Genomic DNA, 17,589 nt, shown 5'->3' with positions numbered 1-17,589 from the left:
TTCTGGATCAGAAAGGAGACTAACAGGCTGACTTGGCTTCTACCTCACGCTACTCTTCGAGAAGTTCCATTCCTGAGTCGCTAATACTCCCACTTCTGGAAAGAAGTGAAGAGAGAGGGTATTCTTATCTTTTTCCTCTTCTGCCAGGAATTTATGAATGGCAGATGCTGACCTTCCTGGTTGGAAGAGACAGATCCAAGCTTCACACTTAACTGGGAGAAAGGGTCTGAAGCCTGGGAGAATCTCCTAACGGAAGTGCATTATACTCCCCTCACCTGGATGGTTGGAGTGACCCAAGACAGAGGTCAGTATAATCTCAGAAGACAAAATGGAGCCCAGGAAATCTAAATTGGTCTGCACACCCTCCAAGCTGAGCTTCCCTCCTCTTACATTCTGCTCCATCCCTGATGCTGTTCTCTCAAATGACAGAACAGTGGACAAAATATGAAACTCTCAGGCTAAACCAACCTTTGGGGGAGAAAACAGGATTCACATAAAAACTTGTACATCAATGTACAGTGTACATTCTGAACGGTCACTGCTAATTGGTATGGCTTTTCTTTTTGTAATGGTAAGACTGCTCTAAAATTGATTGTAGCAATGTTTGCCCAACTCTGCAAATATAAAAAACAATTTAATAGTACACTTTAAACGGGTTAACTTCATGCTTATGAATTATACCTCAATAAAAGTGTTATAATAGGGGGGGAGAAAAAACCATGGTTTGAGAGATGGCATGAAACAGAAAACCCAAGAAATTCACAATATGGAAGAACCAATAAAATACTTGGACAGAGTCAACTAATATGAACAAGGTTAAAAAAAAAAATACAAGGAACATAGCAACTCTGCAGAAGTACTACAGCGAAAAAGAGAAAACAACCATAAGAATGAATTAACCCAATCTAGCAGAAATGATAACTCAGGTAGTTCCTCAGTATTGCTTTGTGTAATGGAGAACTTAATGAGTATATTAATTTAATAAGACAGGAAAAAAGACAAAATTATAAGACAACAAAATGAGATCAACAGGAATACTGCAGGTCTAAGGAAACAAATCAGGGCTCCAAACAGCATCTTTATGGCACTAATTTAAAAATGTAAACTGTAAAGTTTACTACTGAAAGCTGTATTTTCCAAGCCCATACTCCCTGAAAGAAAGCTGAAATTTCAAAAATTTAAGAAATGAAGAATTTTATAGGGTTTTTCTTGGTAACCTACCTGACAGCAAAATCTGTCCTTATACAACAATGAAACTATTTATACTTTATTTATCCCACTTAATTTGAATATTCATATTTATATTTTTCATTGAAAAAACATTAAAGCTTTGAGAACTGGGTGCTGCCCCTAACTCTACTGGGGGTTTGTGCAGTATAAGAGATACACGTTTATTTTCTACAATATGAAATAATTTTGAATTCCAAAACATACATGGCTCTAGGAGTTTAAGAATGAGATTGTAGACCAGTACTAAAATAGGAGAAGACACAAGTAAATTAAAGAGACAATGAGATTAATTAGAAAAATTCATATATAAGAAAAAAATCCAGTATAAGGATAATTGATATCTTTGAAATAAGAATAAAAAGGAAAGAGAAGTATATTCAAAGACCAATTCAAGAAAGTTTTCCTGAAATGAAGAAAACAATATTTTAAAAAACCACACTATAGCATGAGAAAAATCAACATGAAATATTCAATACCCGTTATGAACTTCAAAGATAAAAATTATTTTTAATTTTTAAATTTTTATTTTTTAATTACTCAATGAATTTTATTATATTTGTAGTTGTACAGTGATCATCACAACCCAATTTTATAGCATTTCCATCCCAAACACCAGGTACAACCCTTCACCCTCCAACCTGTCTCATTTGGAAACCATAAGTTTTTCAAGATCTGTCAGTATCTGTTCCACAAAGAAGTTCATTGTGTCCTTTTTTTAGATTCCACATGTAAGTGACGGCATATGACATTGGTACCTCACTGGCTGGCTAACTTCACTTAGCATGATAATTTCTAGGTCCATCCATGTTGCTGCAAGTGTTGTTAAGTTTCATATTATTTTAATGGCTGAGTAATATTCCATTGTGTACACGTACCATGTCGTCTTTATCCACTCCCCTGTTGATGGAGATTTAGGTTGTTTCCATGTCTTGGCTATTGTATAGAGTGCTGCAATGAACACTGGAGTGCATGTATCTTTTAGAGTCATGGTTTTCTCTGGATAGATGCCCAGGAGTGGGATTGTTCGATCAAATGGTAATTCTATTTTTATTTCCTGAGGAATCTCCATACTGTTTTCCACAGTGGTTGCACCAATTTTCATTCCCACCAACAGTGGAGTAGGGTTCCATTTCCTCCACACCCTCTCCAGCATTTGTTGTTTGTAGACATTTGAGGATGGCCATTGTGGCCAGTGTAAGGTGGTACCTCATAGTGGTTTTGATTTGCATTTCTCTAATAATGAGTGATGTTGAACATCTTTTCATGGGTTTTTTTTTTTTGGCCATCTGAAAGTCTTCTTTGGAGAATTGCCTGTTTAGATCTTCTGCTCATTTTTTGATGAGGTTGTTTGTTTTTGGTATTGAGCTGCAGAAGGTGTTCATAAATTTTGGAGATTTGTCAGTCAATTCATTTGCAAAGATTTTCTCCTATTCTGTGGGTTGTCTTTTTTTTTTTTTTTAAGGTTTCCTTTGCTGTACAGAAACTTTTAAGTTTAATTAAGTCCCATTTGTTTATTTTTGTTTTTATCATCATTACCCTAGGAGGTGGATCTGAGAAGATACTGCTGTGGTTTATGTCAGAGAGTGGCCTATGTTTCCCTCTAAGAGTTTTATAGTATCTGGTCTTATATTTAGGTCTTAAATCCATTTTGAGTTTATTTTTGTGTATGGTGTTAGGAAGTGTTCTGATTTCATTCTTTTACATGTGGCTGTCCAGTTTTCCCATCACCACTTATTGAAGGGAATGTCTTTTCTCCCTAGTATATTCTTGCCTGCTTTATCGTAGATGAGCTGACTGTAGGTGCGTGGGTTTAACTCTGGGCTTTCTTTCTTGTTCCACTGATCTATGTTTCTGTCTTCGTGCCAATACCATACATTTGTAGCTTTGTAGTATAGGCTGAAGTCAGGGAGCCTGATTCCTCCAGCTCCATTTTTATTTCATAGGATGACTTTGGCTATTCTGGGTCTTTTGTGTTTCCAAACTTTGAAGTATTTTGTTTGAGTTCTGTGAAAACCCTCCTTGGTAATTTGATAGGGATTGCACTGAATCTGTAGATTGCCATGGGTAGTATAGTCATTTTGATAATCTTGATTCTTCCAATCCAAGAGCAGGGTATGTCTTTCCATCTGTGTCATTTTTCATTTCTTTCATCAGCATCTTTTAGTTTTCAGAGTACAGGTCTTTTGTCTCTTTAGGTAGGTTTATTCCTAGGTATGTTATTCTATTTGATGTGATGGTAATTGGGATGGTTTCCCTAATTTCTCTTGCTGATCTTTCGTTGTTAGTATATAGAAATGCAGTCAATTTCTGTGTGTTAATTTTGTATCCTGCGACTTTGCCAAATTCATGGATGAGCTCTAACAGTTTTCTGGTAGCGTCTTTAGGATTTTCTAGGTATAGTATCATGTCATCTGCAAACAGTGCTAGTTTTACTTCTTCCTGTTCAATTTGGATTCCTTTTATTTCTTTTTCTTTTCTGATTGCTATGGATAGGACTTCCAAATCTATGTTGAATAGTAGTGGTGAGTGTGGACATCCTCGTCTTGTTCCTGATCTCAGTGGGAATTCTTTCAGGTTTTCACCATTGAAAATGATGTTAGCTCTGGGTTTGTGATATATGGCTTTATTATGTTGAGGTAGGATCCCTCTACGTCCATTTTCTGAAGGTTTTTTTTTTTTTTAAATCAGAAATGGGTATTGGACTTTGTCAAGGCTTTTTCTGAATCTATTAAGAGGATCATATGGTTTTTACTCTTTAGTTTGTTAATGCGATATATCACACTGATTGATTTGTGGATATTGAAGAATCCTTGTATCTCTGGGATAAATCCCACTTAATCATGATGTATAAACTTTTAATGTATTGTTGGATTTGGTTTGATAATTTTTTTTAGGATTTTGCATCTGTGTTCATCAGTGAAATTGGCCTGTAATTTTTTTTTTTTTTTTGTGGTATCTTTGGTTTTGCTATCAGGGTGACAGTGGTCTCATAGAATTAGTTTGTGAGTGTTCCTTCCTCTGCAATTTTTTGGAATAGTTTGAGAAGGACAGGTGTTAGCTCTTCTCTAAATGTTTGATATAATTTCACCTGTGAAGCCATCTGGTCCTGGACTTTTGCTTTTTAATCACAGCTTCGATTTCAGTACTTGTGATTGGTCTGTTCATCTTTTCTATTTCATCTTGGTTTAGTCTTGGATGATTGTACTTTTCTAAGAATTTGTCCATTTCTTCTAGGTTGTCCATTTTATTGGCATATTGTTGCATGTATTAGTGTCTATGATCCTTTGTATTTCTGTTACGACTGTTGTAACTTCTTTTTCATTTCTTATTTTATTGATTTGAGTCCTCTCTCTTTTTCTTGATGAGTCTGGCTAAGGATGTATCAATTTTGTTGATCCTTTCCAAGAACCAGCATTTAGTTTCATTGATCTTTTCTGCGGTTTTGTTTCTATTTCATTTACTTCTGCTCTCATCTTTGTGATTTCTTTCCTTCTGTTAACTTCAATCTTGTCTGTTCTTCTCTCTCTAGCTGCTTTAGGTTGTTTATTTGAGCTTTTTTCTTGTTTCCTGAGGTAAGCTTGTATTGCTATAAACTTCCCTCTTAGAACTGCTTTTGCTGCATCCCATAGCTTTTGGATTGTTGTGACTTTGTTGTTGTTTGCTTCTAGGTATTTTTTAATTTCCTCTTTAATTTCTTCAGTGATCCATTGGTTGTTTAGTAGCATGTTGTTTTGTCTCCATGTGTTTGTGTTTTTTGCAGGTTTTTTTTTCTTGTTGTTGATTTTCAGTCGTATAGTGTTGTGGTCAAAAAGGTGCTTGATATGATTTCAAACTTCTTGAAGTTACTTAAGCTTGATTTGTGGCCCAGAATGTGATCATTCCTAAAGAATGTTCCATGTGCACTTGAGAAGAATGTATATTCTGCTGCTTTTGGGTGGAATGTTTTATAAATGTCTATTAAGTCATCTGGTCTAATGCATCATTTAGGGCCTGTGTTTCCTTGCTGATTTTCTGTCTGATCTGTCCATAGCTGTAAGTGGGGTGTTAAAGTCCCCTGCTATTAATTGTGTCGTCAATTTCTCCCTTTAAGGTTATTAGCAGTTGCCTTGTGTATGTTGGGTGCATATATATTTACAATTGTTAAATCTTCTTCTTGGATTGATCCTTTGATCATAATGTAATATCCTTCTTTGTCTCTTATAACATTCTTTAAGGTCTTTTTTGTCTGATATGAGTAATGAGTATTGCTACCCCAGCTTTCTTTTGATTCCTGTTTGCATGGTATATTTTCCTCCATCCTCTTCCTTTCAATTTGTATGTGTCCCTAGAAGTGAAGTGTATCAATTTTAGATTTTTGGTTTGCAGTTACCCTGAGGTTTTGATATAGAAGATTGTTTTAAGTTGCCAATGTCTTATTTGCAAATGCATCTCCAGTGTCCTGCATTTGTACCCTCCTCTTCTCACAATTTCTGATTTTGGTAGCATATTTGTGCCTGGATGATTTCCTACCTTTACTGTATATATGCCTTTACTGGTGAGCCTTGTCATTTGCGGTGTTTTTGTTTCTAGTTGTGGTCTTTTCTTTTCTGCCTAGAGAAGTTCGTTTCATATTTGTTGTAAAGCTGGCTTAGTGGTGCTAAATTCTCTTAGCTTTTGCTTATCTGTAAAGCTTTTGATTTCTCCTTCAAATCTGAATGAGAGCCTTGCTGGGTAAAGTAATCTTGGTTGGAGGTTTTTTCCCTCTCATCACGTTAAGTATATGGTGCCACTTTCTTCTGGCTTGCAGATTTTCTACTGAAAAATCTGCCAATAACATTATCGGGGTTCCCTTGTACGTTATTTGTTTCTTTTCCCTAGCTGCTTTAATATTTTCTCTGTCTTTAATTTTGGTCAGTTTGATTAATATGTGTCTTGGGGTGTTCCTCCTTGGGTTTATTTTATATGGTACTCGTGCTTCCTGGATTTGAGTGAATGGTTTCTTTCTTGTTTTAGGGAAGTTTTTGGATATCTCTTTGAATACTTCATCTGTCCCTTTCTCTCTCTCTTCCCCTTCTAAACCCTTGTGTTTAATGTTGTCCCAGATTTCTCTGAGACCATCTTCATCTCTTTTCAATCTTTTTTCTCTTTTCTGTTCCACACCAGTGATTTCCACTACTCTGTCCTCCACCTTGCTTATTCGTTCTTCTGCTTTCTGTATTCTGCTGTTGGTTGCTTCTAATGAATTTTTTTATTTGTTATTGTATTTGGCATCTCTGCTTGCTTAAGTTTTAAATCTTGTATTTCTTTGCTTAATGTTTGCTGTAAATTATCAGTCTTTGCCTCCAGTTTATTTCCAATGTCTTGCATCATTTTCAGCATCATCAGTCTAAAGTTTTTTTTCATGGAGGCTGACAATCTCCAGATCACTTAGCTATTTTTCTGGAGTTTTTTTCTTGTTGCTTTATCTGTTATAGTTCTCTGCATTTTCATTTTTGTAGGTTTTTGGTGTGGTCTCCTTTTTGCAGACAATGGAGTGGCAGCCTTACTTCTGATGTCTGCCCCCCTTGAGGCCAAAGTTGATATGGGGGCTTGCTAGACTTCCTGATGGGAGGGACTGGTGCCTGACCACTAGTAGGTGGGGCTGATTCCTATCCCTCTGGTGGGTGGGGCTTTGTCTCTGGGTGAGATTAGAGGCAGCTGTATGCCTGGGAGTTCTTTAGGCAGCCTGTTTATACTGATGGGTGGGGCTGTGAGCCCATCTGGATTATTATTTGGCCTGGGGCTCCTCAGCGCTGATGGGTGGGGCCAGATTTTCCCCAAATGGCCACTTCCAGAGGAACAGAGGCTGATGATTATTTCAGAGAACTTTGCCTCCAATGTCCTTCCCCCACATTGAGCCACAGTCACTGCCTGTTTTCCCAGGAGATCCTCCAAGAATTGCAGTCAGGTCCAACCCAGATTCCTATAGAGCCTCTGCTTTGCCCTGGGACCCAGTGCACATGAAAGCCTGTGTGCACCTTTCAAGAATAGAGTCTCCATTTCCCCCGGTCCTGTGGTGCTCCTGTGCACAAGCCCCACTGGCCTTCAATGCCAGATGTTCCAGGGGTCTTTTTCCCAATGCCAGATCCCCAGACATGGAGCTCAGAACTCTCACTCCTGTAGGTGAGTCTCTCTGATACAGCTACTTTCCAGTCTGTGAATGCTGGCCTGGCAGGTTTGGGGGTGCTTATACTGCATAATATCCCCTCCTACCATCCTGATGTGGCCTCCTCTTTGTCTTCTGGAGTAGGATATCATTTTGAAAGATTCCAGTCCATTTGGTTGAAGGTTATTCAGCATTTGGTTGTAATTTTGTTGTTTTTTAAAGATAAAGAATTATTAATGCATCTAGGAAAACAAGGTAATTTATTTTCCAAGGGAAAGATGAAATTGGCCTCATACTTTACCAGAGCAATATCAGATGACATAAAACACTGGAGTAATACCTACAAAGATCTGAGGGGAAAATAATATGGTCTAAGAACATTAGATATAGCCAACTATTTGTTGAGTGAAAAAGCAACAGACTAACATTCGTCACTATGTACTAAGTCATGGTACATACCACTCATGAGTCCTTCCTGAAACATACTGCTTGACAATTAATTCAACAAATTAGTAGTTTAGGCTGAAAAAAGCTCAAGAATAGAGAAATTATGTTACATGGAATGGTGGTGAGCAGCGAATCCATGTAAGGTTATCTCATTTAGAGCTACTTACAGAACTTAATGAAAAGTTACATTTAATCATTATTTATCTTCCAGAAGAATACTATATGGACTTTAGACTCCCCTCATTTTAGCGTCATCCTCCCATTTTCCGTATTATCATTGTACAGTATTTGAGTTTTGCTTTTTAAAAAACATTCCTTCTGAAAAAAATCATTGATTTTTTTTTTCTTTTTTTGCCTTTTTAGGCCTGCACCCACAGCATACAGAAGTTCCCAGGCTAGGGGTCTAATCAGAGCTGTGGCTGCTGCCCTACACCACAGCCACAGCAACTTGGGATCTGAGCTGCCTCTGCAACATACACCACAGCTCATGGTAATGCCAGATCCTTAACCCACCGAATGAGGCCAGGGATTGAACCTACATCCTCATGAATACTAGTCAGGTTTGCCACCACTGAGCCACAGCAGGAATTCTTCATTGATTTCTTTTACAGCCAGTGCTTAGAGGCTTTGACAAAATCTTTCTCAAAGTCTTTGCTCATCATTGTTCTTGTATCCTATTTAATGAATTTCCTCTTTCTTTAAACCTATCCTTTTGTAGTTGTTTCCGTGAGGGAGACAAATTTCAAGGTTTTCTTTCCTTTGAAAGTACCTGTAGTTTGCCTTCACTTTTGACCAAAATTTCACTGAGCACAAAATTCTGGATTGATAACTATGTTTCTTTAGCACTTTTATATCATTATCACCTGGCCTCCACTGATGTTTATGAGAAGGCAGTGGTCAAATTCATTGTTGTTTAAGTAATTTAAATAACATTTTCTATCTGGTTACTTTAGGGTCTTGTGTTTTACCATGACATTCCTGGATGTTGGATTTTGTTTTCCTTTTTCTTCCTTTCCATTCTGTTCTCTTCTTTCTCTCCTCTGCTCTTTTCTTTCCTTACCTTTGTTTCCTCTTTCTTTTTTCTTCAATTTTTTTTCCCGCATCTCTCTTGCTCATATATTCTCCTAGATAAACTTTAGCATATCTACCATTTCAAATAGTTTTAGAGAGATTTTGGAACAAATCAACATTTTTAGTATGTTTAATATTCCTATTTAGAAATATGCTATTTCTACCCATTTTAAAACATCTCACTAAATGTTTGTTCATTATCAAATCATCTTGCATAATTCTTATTAAATACATTTATAGATTTGCTACATTTGTTTTTCTGAATAGACTATTTTCCTTTGTTTAAAAAAACACATTTCTATTTGATTATTGCTTCATTAAAGAAATTTACAGAGTTTTCTTCCACAGTTTTTTCTATCTAGATAGCTCAAATTCCTAAAGTTCAAAACTAAAGGTATGTGAACAGCACAGATTTTTAAAAATGCAACAAAATCTTTTTTTTTAAACTTTATTTTTTGGAACAGCTTTAGTTATATAACAAAATTAAAAGAAATGTACAGAGATCAAATTCTATTTTTAATGACAAGTATACTCCAACTTATTAGAAAAAATTAATTAACTAGAGAGTACATTTTATTTACAAATAGAAAAAAAGAAAAGTAGTAATTGAATACAATCGAGAAAATCTGTTAATATATACATATTAATTCTCCTGCTAAAGATTAAATATATACATTTGACTGCAGAAAGTTCTAGTTGTAAAGACTGAATCAAATTTAAATGGGGAAATAATACACAGAAATATTAGGTGTATTAAAATTAATAGAGTTTAAATGATGTTCACCAAGGAATACTGAAAGATACTGAGAAATTCCAATATAGAATTAGTAGAAATAGGAAGTTCTCATTGTGGCTCAATGGTAATGAATCCGACCAGTATCCATGTGGATTCAGGTTCAATCCCTGGCCTTGCTCAGTGGGTTAAGGATCCAGTGTTGCTTTGAGCTGCAGTGTAGGTCACAGATGCAGCTCAGATCCTGCATTGCTGTGGCTGTAGCAGTGGCATAGGCTGGCAGCTGTAGCTCCAATTTGACCCCTAGTCTGGGAACTTCCATATGCCACAGGTGTGGCCCTAAAAAACAAAAACAAACAAACAAACAAAAAAGAATTAGTAGAAATAATTTGAGACATCAGGGAATATACCCAACATTTTCCCTAGAGTATAGTTAAGTGTATACCCTAGGAATTATAGAATCAACATTAACATCTGAGGACAAAGTAAAAGAAATGATCAATTTATAATTTAGAAATACCTGAAACAGCTTAAGTGGATGCCTGACTTCGTAAAAACTAATCATGTCAGACTAATTTAATTCTGTTCTATGGCAGAATGTCAGTCTATAAAGATAAGAAGCATTTGCAAAACACAGTCTAGTTTAATTTCAATAAATGCTTTGTTTTTACAGTATATGACATGTCATTTTTAAACTAAGAAAGTATGGGGTGATGTGCCATCTTCAATGGCTAGTTATCATTAATGTATTCCCAACTGGGTGCTCATATTAATAGACAATTACAAGAATTGATGAGGGAGTGTTTGGAGTCTATGACTTGAATCTAAAGATTTGAGTATCACGAATTATATCTCTAGGTACTACAGAGCTAAATACTTGTATTAGTCTCTGGTGCTAGACTTCAAAACAATCTTGAAATATTCAAAGAAAAAATTCTAAAACAAAACAAAAAAATACAAGTAGAGAAAACTGTAAGATATGAGGAATATACTGTGAAAACTTTAGGGGTAAAACAGCAGCATGGCATGGAAAGACTGGCTCAATGGGAGTATATATATAAAAAAATAATCCTAGTATGTTTGTGGGGGCATAAGTTGAGCTGGGGTATTAGTATCAAGATGATCATAGATGAAAATGCAATAGCAATAAAGAGTATTTAGTAAAAGAAATTGAGAAAGAAATACAGAAGGAAAGAGACAAACATAGAATTTAACTGTGTTGAAAGCATATGGCACACAAGCTCCAAAAAAAAAAAAAAAAAAAAAATGCACTCTCCTACCCACTACCAGCCATGCTTTGATTAGAATGTTATGTTTCATTTTAGTCAATACATTTTAAAAGAATATGAAGAAATGAAAATAGATTTGAAGAAAAGCAACAACAAAGATTGAAGTGCTAGAGTATATACCCTAGGCTGAAGAGTTAGAGAATTCAGGACTGTTTGGACTGGAAAAGGGATAGGTAAAGGATGATTTTATTATCATTTTCAAGTATATAAAGGATTTTTGTGAAAGATAACCCCCATTGGTGATTTCTCAGATCTATAGAGGATGAAAAAAAAAAACCACAAAGGAGCTTAAGTTTAAAGCAGAAAAGATCAGGTTTGGATATAAGGCAGATGTCTCTGCCATCAGGAAGATGAAATTTGAAATGACTTCTAAAGGCGGCTACGAGCCAAGCAGCCTCGCCGGTCTCCATGCTGGATGTACCGTTAAAGCATGAAAACAAGCTTGGGGATGATAATCTGGATCAGGGGTCAGCAAACTACCTCCTACGGGCCAGATCTGGCCCACCACCGGTTTTGCGGAGCTAAGAATGACTTTTACATGTTTAAATTGCTGAAAACAAGTCAAAAGAACATTTCATGACATAAGAAGATGATAGGAAATTTGATTTCAGAGTCCATAAATAAAGTTTTGCTGGAAGCTGGAACACAGCCACAGCCATTTGCTGAGGTACTGTGGCTACTTTGGTGCTTTTTTTTTTTTTTTTTTTTTGGTCTTTTTGTCTTTGTTGTTGTTGTTATTTCTTGGGCCGCTCCCGCGGCATATGGAGGTTCCCAGGCTAGGGGTTGAATCGGAGCTGTAGCCACCGGCCTACGCCAGAGCCACAGCAACGCGGGATCCGAGCCGCGTCTGCAACCTACACCACAGCTCACGGCCACGCTGGATCGTTAACCCACTGAGCAAGGGCAGGGACCGAACCCGCAACCTCATGGTTCCTAGTCGGATTCGTTAACCACTGCGCCACAACAGGAACTCCTACTTTGGTGCTTAATGGCAGAGGTGAGTAGTTGCGACTCAGACCATATGGTCCAGAGAATCTAAAATAATTACTGTTTGGTGCTTTATGGGAAAAGTTTCCTGACTCCTGACCCTACATGATTATAGCCACTTACACAACACATAGATTTTTTTTTTTCCCTCCAGTCTAGAAGCTCTCTTTGCTGTAATAAAAATGAACCCCCCTGGGGTCAGCTGATGAGTATAAGCGGCACATTCTCTGAATTATCTTGGAGAGAGCTTTGGGTCCACAGAAGAACACTCCAATGTTGCTGCTGCAGTGGAGGCAAGAAAAGGAGAGGACGTGTTACACAGGGGCAAGGCCAGCCAGAAGCCAAGAGAGGGCAAGCCACTTAGTGAGTGGCTGTGGCTGTGACTTCATGTATGCTTTCCCCCACCCACTTCCTCTGTTGCTTAACATTCTCCCCTACTTTCATCACCATGTTCTCCCACAGGTTCCAGAGGTTCCAGAGTCCTAATATGCCCTGCATCACATGGGGAGATGGTGCCAAGAAGACAGACGCTGCCAGGGGCCATAATGGAGGGCATTTTGATACGGAGGTGACATTGCCTGGAGTTTTGATCAGGGTACCTTGGTTACTTAGCATCCTCTTGGGTGGGTGATTAGAACAAAAGCTCCCTGGGAGCAGGAACCTGGTCCGTTTCCTACCTTTCGGCATACAGCAGACAATCAATACATGTCTGTTGAAGGAATGCATACAGGGCTCTGCCTGTTACTATCTACGTGGTCTTGAGTAAGACTCTGAACCTCAGTCTCTGCTTGAGTCAAACCAAGATAGCAAATGGCAACATGGTATGTTTTATCCAAAGCAAAATGAGATAATGCATTCAAAAACTTTTAAAAAGTGTTACTCATTACTATTCTTCAACCCTGCCTTTTAGCAGATAATAACATTTATACAAAACTCCTAGCAACGTAGCTTATTTCTCCTGTTGGAATTACTTTAGTTTTCAAGGAAGGCCAAGAAGAAGAGTTGAAAAGGAAACTCACGTTGCTGAAAATAAAGTCACCCCAAAGCTGTCATCTCTAATTATGACATTTCAGAAAAGTGTGTTCAAGAGGTATTTTTGCGTATAGTGTCTGTCCCAGGGCTGCTCAAATCCCTTGTAAACACAGCTGCCAGCTCTGCTTATACATAAACAATGAGTCAACACAAGGATTCAGGTTGTCTCTGGCAATCAGGAGGGGCCAGTCTCTACAAGGACTTACAGACACTAAGTTTCCCCTTATCTTGCATTGTAGGATTCCTTGCAGCATTTTTCCAATCTCCAGCACAAGCTTAATGAGTTATCTGGTCTGGATCAAAAGTTCTCATACTTTATTGTGCATAAAATTATCTAGGCAGATTATTAAAACATGGAGTCCCAGGCTCAATTCCAAGGAATGCATTTTTAGCAAGGCTCATGGCCCTGCATGAGCCACACTTTGAGAAACACTGCCTTAGAGAAATTGCTCGGACTCCAGGATCAGCCCGCTACACTGCCTTGACTTCCTCATACCGTTTTTCTTAGCCTCTGTCGCTTCACTCCTCTTAACTTGTATGTTAACAAAGTTCTCTGCCATGTATTGTATCCACATTTAATTATGTGTCCCAGGACCATGATATCCATGGTAGATATTAATGGTTCAATTACCTTCCAAAGTCTAGCTTCGAATGAACTTATCAAGTGCATTCGTTTATAAATGAAAATATGTTTAAAACGCATAAGTACTATGTTTAAAGACATCGTTCCCATGGCTAAACTTGAGAAGATATTTTTTGCAGAAACTACTTCTCACTGAAAAATATACAAGTTTATGACTTAAAGAAGCAACTTTACAGTGTTTATGGAACTATCAGCCAATGGTTAAGAGTGCTATCGGTTCCGCCACGTTGTTGCTGGGAAACTTAGGGCATGTTAATTATTTCCTCAAAGCCCCTCTTTCTTTATCTAGCCATGGGGACAGTTCTAGTGCCAAACTCCTACCACCTGTGTGAGGGTTAGGCCAGCCTTCCACCCCATACTTGGCAAATGATGAGCTCTCGGGAACAGTTAGTTTCCGTTACGACCCGCACGATGTCTGGCTGCTCCATGAAGTGACCAGAAGATGTGATGTGGGCTGCTGACCCAGCAGTGATTACAGGCTTCCTGGATCAGTGCTCCTGCACTAGGTTTTTTGAGTTCTGGACTGAAACATTTTGAATGATAGATGGGTCAGGCAAGACCCTTCCCAGTGAGGAGTCTGATACCCAGAGGCATCCTTGCATCTACGTTCAAAGACACTGTTATGGGTGGTGATATTTTTCCATTAATGTAGGTGTCACCAAAGAGACTGCCCACTGGCCTATTCCCAACAGGCTAAGACTGCCCTTTCGTTTGCAGCCACAGTGGCTGCCGATCAGGACGATGCCCTTTGATGCTTTGCCTTTAAGAGTCCCCTTCAAAGGATTCTGATTGCTGGCTGTCAGGTGTACCACGGATGTCCCCAGCAGTTCACAGCTACCCCGACTCTTTTAAAGTTGTGGCTGTTACACTGCACAGCTGAGCACACACTTCTCTGTATTTATGTAACTGTCATGGTTATGCAATCACCAAAAAGTCTCACAAAGGCCATTCATCATCTTCCATTCTCGAAGGCAAAAAGGCCAGTCCTTCACTAGCTCTGTGTGCGTTACTGTCCCCACACGCGGAATTCTTTTGCTTGCCTTGCTTCTCCTCCTCGGCATTTGTGATTTCTAGTTTGGAGCTTTCTCATCATGAATGCTTACTGTGAAGCGTGGAGCTGAGAAGCCCCACGAAGTGGTTAAGGTACAGATGTGGCGGCATTTTTTTTTTTTTTTTTTTTTTATGAGGCCATGGACAAGTGCAACAGAACCCTAATGGGATCGGTAAAGAAAAAATTCTTCGATAAAGTTTAATTACCCATGATTGCTCAGAATGAAAAAAAAAAAAAAGATTCTCTGTAAAAGAGGTATAAAAGCACCAGGCATTATTCTTCCGTTTACAGCCTGCAGGCTGCAGAGTTTGCACACACGGGAGGAGCTGGATCAGGGACAACATTGGCGGCATTGATCAGTCTGGGCTGCCGACTTTGATGTGAAAGGACAAATTTTACACAAGCTGCAAAGATGGTTAACATTACCAGCATTATTTTTAGCTCTGATAAACAATAAAGAAAATCCTCCCGTCCCCCTCTTATTTGCTAAATAACCGTGCTCTTTTCTGTGGGGTTGATGCATTTTTCAAAACAGTTCGGCAATGCCATGCATGAAAGGCATCCAAAATGTCACCTCCCAGGAGATTTCTGTCCAGCAGATAGATGGGGGAGTGGGTGTGCCTGGGAGTAATCCCACCATCTTGCTGGATTCCCAGGTTCTGCTGCCTTGAGCCCTGCTCTCTTTAAATTGTATGTTTGTTTTTATGTGTTGGCTTTTATGCTTGGTAAGTTATAACCCTGTAGGGGCAGACCCTAAACCCCATTTTAAAAAAATCAAATTACTTTATGCCCTGAGTGCCTTCTGCAAATAAAATCGATAAACAGAAGCTTCCCGTGGATTTATGGAGGCTTTGAAAGAAGACAATGAGAGCCAGAAAATCGGTATCAGACCACAGACACAACTTCTGGTTAATCTTTCCTAGAGAATGTTTTTCATTAGAAATGCCTCCAAATGATTCATCGCATAATTATATTTTGTACAACACCTTCTTTTTCATAACCACAGATGATAATTGTGTTGGCCATTTTTTTAAACCATCTCCCAGTTGATTTGAGCAGCCTGCTCTGTTACTTTTCTGTGTCCTAATTACTCAGTTGCTGATTAGAAGCTACGGACCTCGCTGATAGCGCTTGCTCACAGCTGAGACACTTCTTCCCACCAACTCCATCTTCTCTGGCCAGACTCAGCATTCTTGTCCCAGCTTCCTCATCCCTTTCATTGTCCCTTCATTTGCTGGAGCTTGTTCCTGTGTCTTGCTCTGAGGAGCACAGATACAGTTGCGGCCCTTGAGGATGTCATGGTTAAACAAGGGAGAGAAATGAAAGCCGTTGACTTAGAGCCTTGGGTCCCTGGGAATGGGAGAGCCAATTTTCTCCCAGTCTTGTCCTCTCCCCCTTCTGATAAAACACTATAATACATACACCTTCACAGTGAAATACTGCACACAGAAAAATCCTAATGCTTTTGCCATATCTAATGCTCTGACAGATAATACCACCAAAGAATAGTGATAAATCCACCTTGTGGTCAATACTTCCCTAATCCTACCTACTGCAAATGGGATAACACCAGTAATTTTCATTGTGTCTTCACTTGATTTGAACTGGAGAGCTGAATGTCCTCTGGTGCAAAGGTACCAGGAGAGTATCCTAACAATATCCCAGTCATAAACTTACAGTGGTCTTCTTTTTTTTGGGAAGCTATAATTTGTCATGTGTGGGATTTCCATGTCAGTCTATTTCTTTGAGTATCCTGAACCATTTAGTCATATAATGAATGTTTAGGATATCCTGTCAGATAGGCACACTTGCGTGCCATAATCAGAATGTTAATTTCTTAAAAATATCATTTGAAAATATTCTGCACATATGCACATAGAAATGAGAATTGGAGGGTGTGCACACAAGCAAATGTGGTTCCAGATGGACACGTTTACCCAATTTAGTATAAAGGTATTTTTACATTTCTGAAAACAATGGGTGGTCTAAAATACACTCATGCGGCACGGATGAGAAGCCCCAATCATATGGTGAGTCGGCGCTTGCCGTCATTGCTGGGTTGGGTTGTACTGTTCTAACAAATGGTAGTACTCTGCTATTCTTTATTTTCCCCTCAAGATAAAAGAAACACTTCTACTGAAGTTATGAAAAAAATGGCCAAATCTTCAAAGTTTTTATGGTAATTAATTACATAAATTTTTATGCCTACAAGGCATGATGAAGTTATTAGTAGATAAGTCAAAAGTGGAAAACTATAAATATTATGTGAAACGAAAGATCAAAGATTGAAGTCTTATGGAATATCATCTTATTCAATTAATTAAAAACAACTCATCTACAAATCCAGAAGGTTGAGTACATGCACAATGTGTGTTTATCAATAAGGAGCTAGATGCGACAAAGATATATTTATTTTCATCCTGTCTACTTCTTGGCAACAATTTCCTGATTTTCTGAATATCTGCCTAAAGCTTGGGAACATACTGAGAACATTTACAAAAAATAAAGTACAGCTTCCGTTTTCGTATAAGACCTGTATTTCAAAAGATTAGTAAGACACAGATATCAATGCACATATTTAACTAGCCTATTTTATTTTAATTGGGAGAATAATTTCCATTGTTTTTGTGTTTAGAGTAATTTTCTGTGCTTGTTTAACAAGCAATGTACAACAATTGTCACATGCATGTGAGTTTGGCCGTATGGATGAAAGGCTTACTTGTTACATACCCACTTACTATTTATTGTGCCTCATTTAAAACTTGTGTTTTTGTAATATAGCTGACACAATTATGAACATTAATTGCAAATAAAAACAACAGAATACACTTTCCTGTTTTCTACTCTCAGTCTTTGATCTCTTTTTAATTTTTTCCCCTTTCCTTATTTGTATTCAATTTGATGCCCATCAATTTGTTTCTCTATTACTGTTATTTTTGCAATTTTCTGGTTCCTTTATAGCTTGCACTATTCTCTTTGATC

The 17,589-nt window shown here is 38.0% G+C and overlaps 1 protein-coding gene across 2 annotated transcripts in view; it reads right to left on the bottom strand.

Moving 5' to 3' along the window:
• Window positions 1-17,589, bottom strand: part of NOX3 (NADPH oxidase 3) — a 102,561-nt gene that overhangs the window by 33,205 nt on the left and 51,767 nt on the right. Inside the window, exon 13 of one of the 2 annotated variants that reach the window (XM_021086590.2) lies at window positions 11,966-12,163. The exons of the other annotated variant lie outside the window; for it this stretch is intronic. Within the exon in view, the coding sequence (XP_020942249.2) occupies window positions 12,037-12,163 (127 nt within the window). The 3' untranslated portion in view covers window positions 11,966-12,036. Of the gene's footprint in view, window positions 1-11,965; window positions 12,164-17,589 lie in introns of those variants that run through there. 2 annotated transcript variants of the gene reach the window in all.

Source organism: Sus scrofa, chromosome 1 (assembly GCF_054392235.1).
Source record: "Sus scrofa isolate SSC_HxYL_T2T_F1_AM1 chromosome 1, Sscrofa_HxYL_maternal_Yorkshire_Landrace_v2.0, whole genome shotgun sequence".
Lineage (NCBI taxonomy): Eukaryota > Metazoa > Chordata > Mammalia > Artiodactyla > Suidae > Sus > Sus scrofa.
Note: the sequence above shows the minus strand (reverse complement) of the source record. Positions and strands in the feature narration are given on the sequence as shown.